This window comes from Bactrocera tryoni, chromosome 3 (genome assembly GCF_016617805.1).
Source record: "Bactrocera tryoni isolate S06 chromosome 3, CSIRO_BtryS06_freeze2, whole genome shotgun sequence".
Lineage (NCBI taxonomy): Eukaryota > Metazoa > Arthropoda > Insecta > Diptera > Tephritidae > Bactrocera > Bactrocera tryoni.
Genome location: NC_052501.1, coordinates 68,885,530 through 68,900,281, shown reverse-complemented (window position 1 = coordinate 68,900,281; position 14,752 = coordinate 68,885,530). Strand labels below are relative to the sequence as shown.

The 14,752-nt window shown below is 40.0% G+C and overlaps 4 protein-coding genes and 1 pseudogene across 4 annotated transcripts; 3 read left to right on the top strand and 2 right to left on the bottom strand.

Moving 5' to 3' along the window:
- Positions 1 to 285: 285 nt before the first annotated feature.
- Positions 286 to 604, top strand: LOC120772406 (cytochrome c oxidase assembly factor 4 homolog, mitochondrial-like). The gene has a single exon (XM_040101002.1). The coding sequence runs from the start codon at positions 373 to 375 to the stop codon at positions 586 to 588; it is 216 nt and encodes a 71-aa protein (XP_039956936.1). The 5' UTR covers positions 286 to 372; the 3' UTR covers positions 589 to 604.
- On the top strand, positions 603 to 1,053 carry LOC120772405 (peptidyl-tRNA hydrolase 2, mitochondrial-like). The gene has a single exon (XM_040101001.1). It carries the CDS (start codon positions 615 to 617, stop codon positions 1,005 to 1,007), a length of 393 nt encoding a protein of 130 aa, XP_039956935.1. The 5' UTR covers positions 603 to 614; the 3' UTR covers positions 1,008 to 1,053.
- LOC120772404 (GTPase Era, mitochondrial-like) lies at positions 979 to 2,480 on the bottom strand. Its single transcript, XM_040101000.1, has 4 exons — positions 2,170 to 2,480; positions 1,575 to 2,114; positions 1,316 to 1,493; positions 979 to 1,257 (listed from the first exon to the last, which is right to left on the bottom strand). Exons 1-4 carry the CDS (start codon positions 2,452 to 2,454, stop codon positions 1,079 to 1,081), a joined length of 1,182 nt encoding a protein of 393 aa, XP_039956934.1. The 5' UTR covers positions 2,455 to 2,480; the 3' UTR covers positions 979 to 1,078.
- Positions 2,481 to 2,983: 503 nt separating this feature from the next.
- LOC120771191 (2-hydroxyacyl-CoA lyase 1-like) lies at positions 2,984 to 7,342 on the top strand. The gene is made up of 5 exons (XM_040099087.1): positions 2,984 to 3,090; positions 4,980 to 5,175; positions 5,239 to 5,873; positions 5,933 to 6,540; positions 6,607 to 7,342. The coding sequence occupies exons 1-5, from the start codon at positions 3,040 to 3,042 to the stop codon at positions 6,824 to 6,826; spliced, it is 1,710 nt and encodes a 569-aa protein (XP_039955021.1). The 5' UTR covers positions 2,984 to 3,039; the 3' UTR covers positions 6,827 to 7,342.
- A 543-nt stretch (positions 7,343 to 7,885) lies between these two features.
- Positions 7,886 to 12,798, bottom strand: LOC120771190 (annotated as a pseudogene).
- Between the last annotated feature and the right edge of the window lie 1,954 nt (positions 12,799 to 14,752).

Below are 14,752 nucleotides of genomic sequence, written 5' to 3'. Positions count from 1 at the left end.
CATGGGCAGGCACTTTCTTATATATGTAAGCTCCGCAGCCACGAGCAAAAATTTCATATCACATCAACGCCTATTAAATCACGTTATCTCATAGGAACATCATATGATCAAAAGGTATTTTTGTGAAACCCAGTCAATGAACGAGACTTGTGCTTGCAAGTTTCAAATTTTTGAATTTCTGCAATTCCCAATTATTTAGACTCTTCTGTAAGCACAGCAGTAGAAAAACACATGGTGCGCAAGGGACGAAAAACAGCTGATTGCCGTAGCAATTAATTTGGCTTTAACACTTAATGAAAAATTATATCATTCAAATGAAAACTATTTCAGTAAAACAAATCGTATATTAGCTGTAATTTATTTAATCAAATAATGTCGTCAGTCTCTGCTGCTGCTGCCCTGGAAACTGAGGATCCCGTAGAGTTGATGCTTAAGAAAACTGGTTGCATTGAATTGCATTACAAAGTACAAGAGTGCATTGCTGAAACCGGTGATTGGCGCCGTTGCCAAGAGGCGGTAAAAGAGTTTAAGCAGTGCATGCAAAAATACACAGAAGCACAAATGAAAAAATACGCTCAAACCAAATAAACAGCAAACAATAATATTAAACAAAAATGCTTAAACAATTCTTCAGTGTCATTACGGCACCACGTACGAAACTGGTGTTAGTGGTGCGAGGAGATTTAAAAATGTCTAAAGGCAAAACTGCTGCACAGTGCGCGCATGCAGCAATACTTTGTTATCAACAATCTCAACAAGACCAAGATAAGCAAAAATTAGTAGAATGTTGGTCATTTTCGGGACAACCAAAAATCGTATTGCGTGCAAATACTTTAGAAGAGCTTACAAATTTACAAAATCGTGCCAAGACAGCAGGTGTAGTCGCTGAATTAGTAAGAGATGCAGGGCGTACGCAATTAGAAGCTGGTACAGCCACGGTTTTGGGTATTGGACCGGATATAGAAAAAAACGTAGATGAATTGGTATCCAATTTAAAACTACTCTAGTTTATTAACTGAAGAAATAAATATAATTTATTAACGAAAAAATAAATATTTTATTTTTAACAAATTTTATTTTAATCTGTTTTCTTACTTCGTGTGGATATGGTTAAGGAGATTGGCTTGCCGAATGTTTCTACTAAATCAGATGTTACACGTTCGGTGATTTGTCTTAATTTTCCATTCGACTCGCCACAAATTAAACGTTCAATACGAGCTGACGGACAAGTTACCTCTACTGATGCATAAATGGTACCTGTACATAAGGATTCACAATTATAACAGATATCATAAGTATTAACTATATGTAATACCGTTCTCTTCGGAGAAGTATTCAATTGCGCTATGCAAGTTGTATGGTATTTCTTGTGGTAAGTAATCTAAGAGCCTGGCACGAACACTCTCCACAATAAGTGCTTCCGGTTTTTCATCAGTAAAAGAACCTTTGGAATACTCCCAAGATCTCTCCTTTGCAACTCTTACTAGATAATCCTTATTACAATTGCGCCAAAATATTGTTAATTAATTAATATTGATTTTACTTTAATTGGAATACTCTGAATTGTTACTTACTTGTATATCATTTAGTCCACTACCAGTAATGGATGAAACTAGGAAAACTTCCTGAAAGTTACTCCAACTGACATCTTTCCTATCCTCCGAATTTGCTACAGGTTTATCAACAGACTCTTCAATTCGCTTATACTGTCGTCTTTGATTTTTATTCCCAACTGATTGTGTGGTGTTAATAGTATTGTTGGTTAGCACGCGTATCAGTTCAAGCAGCACACGTTTAGATCTCAGCGCATCAATCTTGTTCAAAATCAAAAAGCTTGGTAAATGTTTGTACTCATACAGCGTTTCGATGACAGTGGAATGTAAAGCGTTTCGCGTCCATGAATTGGAAACATCATGCATGCAAGCGATAATATCCGCATGTTGAATTGCATGTTTGTAGGCGCTTTTGAAACTTTGTTCCAAATTATGGCGTTTAATTTCACGTGGTGTCACTAAACCCGGTGTATCATAGAACACAAGTTGGGTTTGTCCCGTTGTGTAAATTGCTTTACTGGATTTTCGTGTTGTATGCACTTTAGACGATGTCGGACATACCTAAGCATTAAAGTCAATTATAAAGCTCAATTTTAATGTTTCGTAACAACCTTACCCGATGATTAATTAAGTTGTTAATAAATGTACTTTTTCCTGCGTTTGGAACACCAATAACTGCTATATGTAATGAATTCTGCGTGCGTTTATGTTGTGCTTTCTGACCATGGGTAGCAAGGTCGGTCGTCGTGTCGGCAGATGCAGAAAGCTTTGCAGTTGTCGAGTTTTCATCCAACGACGATAAACTATAGTTACGTATATTTGCTGTACGAACTTTATTATATTTACTAAACTTTAGCAAATATTTGTTTACACTTCCAAAGTTATTCAATAATAATTCCATAATCGTATTACAACTATATAGTTGCAGAGGAATTATTCAGAATAATTGCGAAAAGCAAAACAAAATAGAATCAAAGAAGATGCCAGATAAAATTTATTTAATTTTTTGGCACTTCGATATACAGAAACCGGTGTTTATGTAAGTGTTGTTATTGTAAAAGCAATAAGTTGAAAAAATTTATACTCAATTTGGTTGCTTCGGTAATATCAAGTGTACGTTTGGAGCAGTTTAGTTTATAAAACAAACTGTAGACTAACAACAAATTGGTATTTGAAGCCGTTGCTAACGCAAAAACATACAAAAATAATCGGTTAAAGTTAAACTCGTTACTCTATAATCGCTAACAGTAGATTAACTATCGTCTACGTTATCGGTATAATATCTGGTAGCAAACGTTTTCAGATTGCATTTGTTTCCGCTTATTCTTCCTTTCGTTTGTCTGTCATAAACAGCTGAACTGAGTAAACGTATTTAACTTTATTGTAAATACTTATAACAATAAAAATTTATATATAGAATTTGAAGTATTGTGTTATTGAGACAATTATTTTTAAAGTGCAAAATATATTAAATCAACTACAAAAAATGTCAGAAGTTGAAGCAGTGCAAATAATAGCGGAGTCTCTAAAAGAGCAGGTAAAGTGTCCACAAAGGGCTTGATTGTAACCCTAAATGGGATTCCTTAAACGCAATAAGAAATTATTAAATGATAATGCTATTTTTTTATAATACTAATATATTTATAGATTTATAATAAAAATTTTAATGTTATTTTAGTATAGGACTATAAAATCTCATTCCTGTTATGCTTGAAATTAGCAAATATATGTTACTTTTTATAGTATAAATATAGATATTATTTTCATATAACACTGCCATATTTCGATTTACATGATATCTGACCCCATTGCACAATACTTATTTTTTTATCAGCTGCAAAGTTCGTTGAGCAAAGTGCACCTGTAAAATATTGATGATCATTTAAGTATATACAATATATCGGGTGATTTTTTAAGAGCTTGATAACCTTTTTTTAAAAAAAAACGCACAAAATTTGCAAAATCTCATCAGTTCTTTATTTGAAACGTTAGATTGGTTCATGACATTTACTTTTTGAAGATAATTTCATTTAAATGTTGACCGCGGCTGCGTCTTAGGTGGTCCATTCGGAAAGTCCAATTTTGGGCAACTTTTTCGAGCATTTCGGCCGGAATAGCCCGAATTTCTTCGGAAATGTTGTCTTCCAAAGCTGGAATAGTTGCTGGCTTATTTCTGTAGACTTTAGACTTGACGTAGCCTCACAAAAAGTAGTCTAAAGGCGTTAAATCGCATGATCTTGGTGGCCAACTTACGGGTCCATTTCTTGAGATGAATTGTTCTCAGAAGTTTTCCCTCAAAATGGCCATAGAATCGCGAGCTGTGTGGCATGTAGCGCCATCTTGTTGAAACCACATGTCAACCAAGTTCAGTTCTTCCATTTTTGGCAACAAAAAGTTTGTTAGCATCGAACGATAGCGATCGCCATTCACCGTAACGTTGCGTCCAACAGCATCTTTGAAAAAATACGGTCCAATGATTCCACCAGCGTACAAACCACACCAAACAATTGCATTTTTCGGGATGCATGGGCAGTTGGCCACCAAGATCATGCGATTTAACGCCTTTAGACTATTTTTTGTGGGGCTACGTCAAGTCTAAAGTCTACAGAAATAAGCCAGCAACTATTCCAGCTTTGGAAGACAACATTTCCGAAGAAATTCGGGCTATTCCGGCCGAAATGCTCGAAAAAGTTGCCCAAATTGGACTTTCCGAATGGACCACCTAAGACGCAGCCGCGGTCAACATTTAAATGAAATTATCTTCAAAAAGTAAATGTCATGAACCAATCTAACGTTTCAAATAAAGAACCGATGAGATTTTGCAAATTTTATGCGTTTTTTTTTAAAAAAAAGTTATCAAGCTCTTAAAAAATCACCCGATATCAGTATTTGATCTTTGTTAGCTGAATTAATAAGGCAATATGTATGTTAATGAACTCCCATAATCAGTTTAAGTTTACTTAATCTTTGCGCTGCAGCTCTTATCAAAGAATGCCATGATAACTCTTGGTAGAAAATAAAGATAATTATACCGAAAATAATTTCAGTTACGCATGGTATACACACATACAGATCTAATAAAAAATTTATAACGTATCGAAATGATGGTACAATTGTTTTGATTTTAGGAATATTTGATTGAAATACTATTGCCAATTGTGGAATATGGTGTAAAAAGCTTTCCGTAATTATAAGAAAATCTCGGCGACCCTAAAAAGTAGATATGTATGTTTATGTATAAATAAATGCTAAGCGTAATTAGCTGAGTTGGTTTGCATGGCCCGTCTGTCTGTTTGTGTTAACGCGAACTAAGCCCTTAGCTTTGGAGGTATCGAGCTGAAATCTTGCGCACGCCTTTAACTTTACATTTATTTAAAAAACTCTGAGGCGCTATTTAATCCAGCCTTTTATATATTCTCTTTAAAGGGTGTAGAATATGTGTTCGGTATTATCGGTATACCTGTTATTGAACTGTCGATGGCTTTTCAAGTTGCTGGCCTTAAGTACATTGGAATGCGTAACGAGCAGTCAGCTTGCTATGCCGCTCAGGCAATTGGCTTCTTAACTGGCAAACCTGCTGTATGCCTTGTTGTTTCTGGACCCGGATTGCTGCATGTAACCGGTACATTGTCGGACAAACAAACTTGTTAAGAAAATTCAATTAATATTTTTTATGCATTTATAGGTGGTATGGCGAATGCGCAAGTCAATTGTTGGCCATTGCTGGTAATTGGTGGCTCAACCAGTCAGGATCATGGTGAGGGTATTGGCGGCTTTCAAGAGTATCCGCAAGTGGAAATGTCACGTCCATACTGCAAGTATGCGGCACGTCCACCAACTGCATCCCTCATACCACTGCACGTGGAGAAGGCTGTACGTTATGCGACATACGGACGACCAGGTGTCTCTTATCTTGATTTCCCCGGCAATTTATTGCAATCACGCGTGCAGCAAGACAAGATTTATAAAACATTGCCACATCCAGTCGCGCCACTAGTGTATCCGGCACATGACGATGTTATACGTGCCGCCAATTTGTTGCGTACAGCAAAGCGTCCACTTGTAATCATTGGAAAAGGTGCGGCCTACGCGCATGCCGAAAATATTTTACGACACTTCATTGAGAACACCAATCTGCCCTTCCTGCCGACGCCAATGGGCAAAGGTGTTGTTTCGGATACAGCGCCACAATGCGTCTCCTCTGCACGTTCGTTGGCATTGCAAAAAGCAGATGTAGTGTTGTTGTTGGGTGCACGCCTAAATTGGATACTACATTTCGGCAAGCCACCACGCTACAGTGCCGATGTCAAATTTATCCAAGTAAATACTTAAAAAATATTTCGTTTTGTTATTTTTTCTAAATACTTTCCATTTTACAGGTCGACATTTGCCCAGAAGAATTGCACAATTCCGTTCAAGCCTCGATCGCCATACAATCGGACATTAAGCCGTTCGCTGAACAAATCTTTGAGCAAATGAACGCAGTGAATTTCGAATTGCCAAATGACAACCCGTGGTGGGAAGAGTTAGCCGACAAATGCAAACGCAATCGTGAACAAGTGCGCAGTATGGCATTACAAACTGCTTCGCCGCTAAATTACTATACCGTTTTTCATCATCTGCGTGAGTTGATACCGCGTGATGCCATTATTGTAAGCGAGGGCGCCAATACCATGGACATTGGACGTACGATGCTCTTCAACATACTGCCACGTCATCGTTTGGATGCTGGCACCTTTGGCACTATGGGCGTCGGTCCTGGTTTCGCCATTGCGGCAGCACTTTATTGCCGCGATCGTTACCCTGGCAAGCGTGTAATATGCGTGGAAGGCGATAGCGCTTTCGGCTTTTCCGGCATGGAATTGGAGACTATGGTGCGCTACAAGCTGCCAATTACAATTGTTATTGTTAACAATAACGGTATATATGGTGGCTTCGATCAGGAAGCATTCGATGCCATTCGTAATTCCGGCGATTTGTCACAAGTGTAAGTTGTCAAATTGTAAGTTTTTAGCAAATGCAATTATGTTCGTGTGTTCGTTTACGTTTACAGTACACCGCCATCCGCTTTGGGCGTACAAGTTCGCTATGAAGAAATGATGAAAATGTTCGGTTTGTCCGGCTACTTCTGCAAGGAGATACCAGAACTGCAGGCAGCACTGAAGGATGCTCAAAAACTGTCCGACAAGCCAACCATCATTAATGTAGCAATAAATCCATCATCGGATCGCAAGCCACAGACATTTAACTGGTTAACTGAGTCGAAATTGTAAATTTTCCTTTGCGTAAATGCGAATTTCTTTACACAGCGCTAAGTCGTAAACAATTGCTTTCTTACAGACACATACAATCACTTTATTTATATATGCATATATACATATATATGTATTTAAAGAGCATTGTTACAAAAGCAGTGAAAATTAACGGTTCTTTTTAAGCTATTTTCTGCGCCACTGGCATAATTACGGGTAGTTGCTATTTATAGGAATGTAATTCCTTTTTTTAAGATAAAAAGATTTTTTTTTGTGTGTGTATGTATACTTGAAATAATATTAAAATATCGGTTGTGGTCACTGTAGTAACAATGCTCAAGTATTGGCTTTTGTAGTACAGTTATAAAATATGTTTTCTTTCGCACATTCCAACAATTAACGCACTTCAGTGAATGTTTGTGAATATGAATTTGTCTATTTATGTAAAGTTGTTTTAAGTTGATTTTATGAATTTATATACGTATGTACATATTTATATGCATATGTGCTTATTAAAATTTATATACACTCTTTGAAGTACGAATTTAAATTAATTTGCCATTTTAATTTACTTTTTCCTTCAACATTTCCACTCAAAATGTAAATATGCAATGACATATGTATGTGTATGTGTAAACAATACAGAGTGATACGAATTCAAAACAAGAAAAAACGTTAATTTCGGCTGTATCGAGACTATAATACCCCACACAGTTGCATTTAGGCTCGACGGGAGTAAGTTACCTCATCAAGATTCTCCACCTTTCGCTGACCACTCTTTAAATACCTGATGTGTGAAAAGTCGGAAGAGTGGTCCCACTACTGAAACCTGGGAAACTCGTCAACAAAGGGGAGCCCTACCGTCTCCTCCCCCCAGACACTTGAGGCTGGTCTACTCCCGACCTTTACTCTCCACATTAGCCTAGCATAACACCAGCATGGCTTCCGAAAAGTGCACAGTACCACCACAGCACTTAGCGTTATAGACGCATAGATAGTTCGTCGCCTTAACCAGAAGACATCCTGTGAGAGAACGATCTTCGTAACGTTGCATTTATCAAAAGCCTTTGACACAGTTAGACACACAACGCTACTGTAGGACCCGGAAAATACTACGCACACTCCAGGACTGAAGAGGTGGACCGTGAACTACCTGTGCGGTAGTCAATCACTCGTACTATTTCGAGATAAAAACTCCAAGTTGAGAAGAATTAAACAAGGGTTTCCGCAGGGTGGTGTCCACTTCCCTTAGCTGTTTAACTTCTACATCTCGAAACTCTCGCATCCATCAGAGAGAATTTCTACCACCACGTACGCTGATGTTTGTACGATAGTGACGTCAGGCAATAGAATCGATGGCATGTGCTCAAACGTAAACGGCTCTTCGACCTTTCTCGCTTCTTCGCTGCACGGAATTTAACACTCTCACCCACTGAATCCACAGCGATCATATTCATTAATATTGCAGTCGATGCTGTTAAGATTCCGACTGATTTTTGACCGTCTGTGCGCATTCACTCCTCAAACGACCGCTATTACGGCCAAAGTACAGAGCCGCAAAAAAAAATCTTCAAGTCGCTAGTCGGCAGCACGTGGGGAAAGGACAAAGAAACGTTGTTGCCAACATACAAGGCAATCGGTCGGCTGGTCCTTAACCACGCCGCAGCAATATGGTCTAGCTCTCGTTCTAGATACTATAGCAGATTTAGCTTTTACTTATCCAGAATAGACCTTGACAGATCAAACATAGCTCCAGTGTGCATTGAGTCTCCGCAGGACACTAGCCACGTCTTTGCATGCCCTATTAACCTTACATATTTGACACCTTTCTCCCATAGATCCGACCCCGTCGAAACAGCGTGTTTCCTGAGCCCACCGTTGTATGACGTCGTTGACAACTTATCTAATGCGTACCATCTTAACGGGGATCAGATACCCATTACAACAACAACTTGATAATTTCAATAAAAATTTCAGTTCCAATTCTCAAAAATTTAGGAACTAGTTCGCGTTTCTTGAGACGGACGGACGGGAGAACAGACGGACGGAAATCAACTGAGTCTCCGACCTTCCTTTCCGGATCTTACAAACTGCGTAGCAACTTAATATTAAGAAAACTTATGTACTATTTTCGTTGCAGCCATTTACAAAAGGATTTACGTCCAACGAGATGCGTTCATTCATTTAATTATATTATTTTGGTGGTGTAAGTGTGAGAGTAGAAAATAAAATGTATTGACAAAAATTTTGAATCTTATGAAAATTACAATGCAACTCTGTTTTAATAAGTTTAAGCGTCTAGAATCTTAACTCGCCAGTTCTTCCTTTGGTTTTGCCTCCTCATCCAAACCCAAGTACTGCAGGAAGCAGCTGATATTCACCAAACGTCCCTTATGTAGGAACGGTATCTTGGGACATAGTTCGAAATTGATATTCATTGGTGCTATGTCAGGCACTTTGCCGCAACCCATGTCGATGAAGTTCAGGAAATCGCATACCTCAACCTCGCCGCAGTCATTGTGATTTAATACGCTCAGTAGATCGTCAATTAGTTCCGGTATGAAGGGTAGGCGACAGCCCTTCATTGTGGAGCGTCAATTTCGCCTCGGAGAGGAAGGGTTTGTTCAGCGGATTTATGTGGTGCAAATGTTCCTTCAACTCGTCCATTGCATTCCATAGTGAACGCTTCAACTCCAAGTGTACCGCAGCACGTACCGTCTCCCGATTGCATGCCTGTGGCGGTGCTTTCTCGGCTGAGAAGTAACGACAAACCGTAATGATTTCATGATTGGTGATGTCGTCAGCCAGAAGATTGATAAGTGCGCGCTTGAGCGAGTCGAAACCAATGAATTGCACATCCTTAACGGATTCAGCGCCGTCCGGCAAGCAACGGCAAATGAAGCCCTTATAATCCGACTTCGCCGCATCGCGGATTTTCAGCATAATTGACTTAATACTCGGCCATTGGATACTGCGCAAAATAAAGAGTAATATATGAAAAATGATTATATACCGTTATATGGCATGTGACAGCCACCTCGTATGGATGATGCTCCATGTAAATAAGTGTATACTCGTCAGCGGACACACAATGTGAAAGATATGATCTTTGAGGCTCATTGTGGCGCCAATATAAAAATTGTATGGCTGATAGTATTGTGGGCGCTTCGGAGGTGAACTTCTTGGCCCGGCAGTGGTATGCGTGTACGTTTCATAAATTCGCCGCCTGGCAAGAAACCGGAATTGCGTTCGGCAATCTCAAAGATTTGTATGGTATCATCGGATAGGTAATACGAAATGATGAAAATGCGTTCACAATTCTCACGTATGGTCGATAACAGTTTCGCACCAAATCGCAGCACGTAGCGATCAAGTTTGATGAATTTCTTAAAATCAGTCTGCGGCGGCTTGGGCTCGACTGAAATGCAATTGCCCTCAGAATCCTCATATGAACCCCAGCCATTATAGGGTGGTAGTATGCGTTCTTTTTGTTTAATCGGCGCGCAATCGTCACCACGTGACGGTATCGGTGCCGCTGTAAAGTTCTCAATACCATACTGAAATCATAAGTGCGATAGGTTAGCAGTTAAGTGAAAATGTCGGTGAATTCAAAGTGTTACAAACCCGTTTTCTATAATACTCTTGTGTGTATTCATCACAGTCCGTGAGCACAACGGCACGTCCGTACACGTTTAGCACAGTGCCGATTTGTAGATCACGATCGGCATAGTAGAGCACCTCTTTTTCGCCGATGTTCAGTGGATCAATGGTGTAGCGTACATTTCGCATGCTCGTACCGAGCACATTCAACAACGTTTGCGGCGTCTCTTGCCCAGGTAGTGGAAGTCCATTGAATTCCTTGAAGTGAAATTAGTTAAAAGTCGAAATTGTGTGTAATTTTATGTCTTAAAACCAGTAATGGCTTTATCCCTACTGATTTTTCCAACCTTTTTCAGACGCTTAGACCCGTTTTGAGTTGTATCTGAAATTGTTGCTTAGAAACTGTACCCTGTCTCTCTTCTGCCGTCCACACAAGTCACAATTTAGATGATCTGAGCTACGAATTTATGTATACGACCCGAGGACCACATATGTTTTGAACAGAGAAATAAGCTGAAACACCTATTCACGCAAGTGATGCTAGTTCTCTAAGCGCCATACACTTGGGAGTGGCCAGAAACTATTCTTTTACATATGGCTCAAGCAGCTCACGACTTCCGGTCTTAGACCAAGTACCCTCTGGATAGCCAATAAGTATGCGTTTGAAGGCGAGCTAAAGTGAGAAGGTGAAACATCCCTCCTGAGGATTGTGCGCTGGGTTTGGGAGCCACCACGTAAAAAACACCGCCAATGGAAGAGACCACCCTTTTGATCCTTTCAGCGTTGGCAAAAGCGAATACCGCAGTCGATGGAACGATGAGCTGTACGGGATGTACGACGAAATTGACATAGTTCAGCGAATTAAGAGACACGGGCTACTTTGGTCAGGTCATGTCGTCCGGGGAAGCAGGAAAAAAAGGAGGACCCCCCTACGTTGGAAAGACCAGGTGGAGAAGGACCGGGCTACACTTGGAATCTCCAATTGGCACCAACAGCGAAAAGGAAGAACGACTGGTGGGCTTTGTAAACTCGGCTATAGCTCTTCGAAAGACTTTTTAAAGAAAATTTTCCTCAGAAAAGAGACCAGCAGATTTATGACAAGATTGCTATTTAACGGGCCATGTTTATAAATATCGAAAGTAATTACCACAATGGTATCAATCACTTACCCTTGGGAGTTTGCCTCTTTTCAGGAAGAGCGATGGACCTTCACGTCCTGAGTTCCGTGGAAAAATTTCCTTAATATCCATTGTGTCATCAGCCAAATAATAGCATATTTCTAAACGACGTACATCGCCGAACTCCGAACGATCATCCCAGTAGCCGTGGAATTTCAGCACTTTCCGATCGAACGCCAAAAATTGTGCGAATGAATGTTTCTTCGGTGGTTGATTATGAATCTTTCTCGCCGACCGTTTACGCATTTCTGTTGTGGGATCACTGAAAGCGAATTAAAACTTTTATGGTGGCATTGAAATCTTATACGCCAAAATTGTTGCAGAAACGTACACTGGCATATCGACGGGATCTGGTACGGCTATACCCGAACGATTTAGGAAATGTCGCGTAAAAAGGTCACAATTTGTAATGTGATAAATGCGATCGAATATTTGTATGCTCGTATCGACGTTAAGGTCCAATATCGAGATGAATTCATTTTGGCACGGTGGTGGCTTCGGTATGCGTTGGCGATGCACCAGACAGCCTTGCGGTATGCCGGAGTTGTCCACTTTCGGTTCAATGATTTGCATGGTGCCATCTTCCAGATAATACATAATCTTCACTTTACGCACTTGATAGGGCGCATTGTAGACTTCGTGTAGCGTCTCCTTAAAGAACGCATCGAAACCGAGTACTTTCTTATCGTAAGCAATCCATGGTGGCAGTCTGGGTCCAGTCTTTGGCGGATAGAGTGATGGTGTGGCTGTCGGTGGGCAGTTAATGTCGATGCACATACCGCCAACGTCCACCATGGCGGGTGGTTGGCGATCGTTCAACATGCTGATGCCCTGGAAATTCATAAGGCTCTGCGGCTTGGGGAAGTTCGTGCGAGATAGCTGGAAATTTATGTTTTGTTTATATATTTTTTAATAGCCACTTCTTCGTTTGTATGTGTGCTCTATATATATATATGTGTATATATGTAGCATTTGGGGTAACACTTACATCCCGAAAGGTGGTGCCTGGCAGAAATGGCATTCCCGGTATACGCAGCATCTTTGTTTAGTTTTATTGAGCGGTTTCGGTTTCGAAATGTGTAAAAATCGTTAGGTTTGCTGTAAAAATCAATACAAAATAAACGCGTTTGTTTAAAATTTCTTTCTTTACAAATTTCGTAAAATTTTACAAAAAACAGCGAGCGAAATTCCGTAGTTTTAGTAAATATTTTTCGAACAAAATTTTCGTATGTATATTTTTTATTATTTTTTTTAAACGCTTTGTGTGTCACTTATTTGTTTTGCTTTTTGTGCTACTTTTTCCTCAAGTGTTTACTAGGGTTTTGCATCGACAAACTGCATAAACAGTAATATGTAGGCGCGTACGTAGTGAAATGAATATGGACTAAACAATCGGACAGCCGCTATAGCAATGGATGTGCTACATACCGACATAGACACATATGTGTGTGGTAAGCGTGCTGATGCTAATTGGTTATGGCTATGACCCTGTTTTTTGGTTGGTCGGACGCCACATAAACATTCCTCAAAGTTTACGATAAAATTTCGTGAGTTTGTTATAGAATTCATCGAACGGATCTCTAATAAAAAGCATCAAGTTTTAACAGACTTTATTTCCTTGCGATTAGGATCCTAATATGCTAATTATTGTGCGTCCTAAATCCACTCGAATTACTTACCATAAGGGTCGTCGAAAGGCACTTAATAAACACTATTATTGTAAGATACCAAAACTTAAGAAAAGTAAAGTTTTACAACCTCTAAGTTATCTCCGAAGAGTCAAAAGGAGCTGCTGAAATCAGACGACAGTTAAACTTCTTTTTTTTCTTTATTGGCATAGACATTGCTTAAACTGTTATAGCCGAGTTTACAGTCATTCTTCCTTGTCGCTGTTTGAAGATTACAAGTGTAGCCAGGTCCTTCTCCACTTGGTCTTTCCAACGGAGTGGAGGTCTTCCTCTTCCTCTGCTTTTCCCGGCGAGTACTGGGTTAAATAATCTCAGAGATGGAGTGTTTTTATCCATTCGGATGACATGACTGAGGCTGTCTCTTAACTCGCTGAACTATATCGGAGTCGTCGTATATTTCGTACAGGTCATCGTTCCATCGACTTCGCTTTTCGGCATTGCTAATGCGCAAAGCACTATAAATCTTCCACAGAACCTTTCTCTGTAAAACTCGTAACGCCGACTCATCAAATGCTGTCATCGTCCATGCCTTTGCACCATAGAGAACGACGGGGATGATGAGTGCCTTGTATAGTTTGTTCTTTGTTCGTCGAGAGAGGACTTTACTTCTCAATTGCCTACTCAGTCCGAAGTAGCACCTGTTGGCAAGAGTTATTCTGCGTTGGATTTTCCAAGATAGGCGAAATTATCTACGACTTCGAAGTTATGACAGTTAACAGTGACGTGGAAGCCTAGTCGCGAGTGCGACGACTGTTTGTTTGATGACAGGAGATATTTCGTCTTGCCCTCGTTCTCTACCAGATCCATTCTGGGGAAAGTAGAACTAATGCGGCCAATGATATCAATATCATCGGCGTACGCCAGCAGCTCTACACTCCTCTAGAGTAGATTGAAAGAGTCGCACGATAGGGAGCCGCCTTGTCCGAAATCTCTTATGGTATCGAGTGGCCCGTAGAGGTTCTTCCTGATCCTGACGGAGCTTTTGGTATTGCTCAACGTCAGTTTACACATCCGTATTAGTCTTATGGGGATATAAAATTCAGATATTGCGGAATAAAGGCAGCTCCTTCTCGTCCTGTCAAAAGCAGACTTAAAACCGCCGCTTTGTTGGTCTTCAGACGGGTTATTGCTATTCGAATTTCTTCAAAGCATGGAGGATGAATCCATGTGTAGCAGTTCACGCAAGTGAGTAAAGTTCTCTGAGCGCCATTCACATGGAAGTGGCCAGAAACGATTCTTTTACATATGACTCAAGCAGCTCATCACCTCCGGCCTTAGACCAAGTATCCTTTGGGTAGCAAAAATATCCGTTTGAAGGCGAGCTAAAGTGAGAAGGTGAAACATCCCCTCCCCAGGGTTGAACGATGCCACGTAAAAAAACACCCCCAATGAGAAGAAGATTGGATACTACTGCACTCATATAATAAGTTATCTCTTCAAATCGAAGTTTAAAAAAATGTAGTCAAAGGATACATATGTAT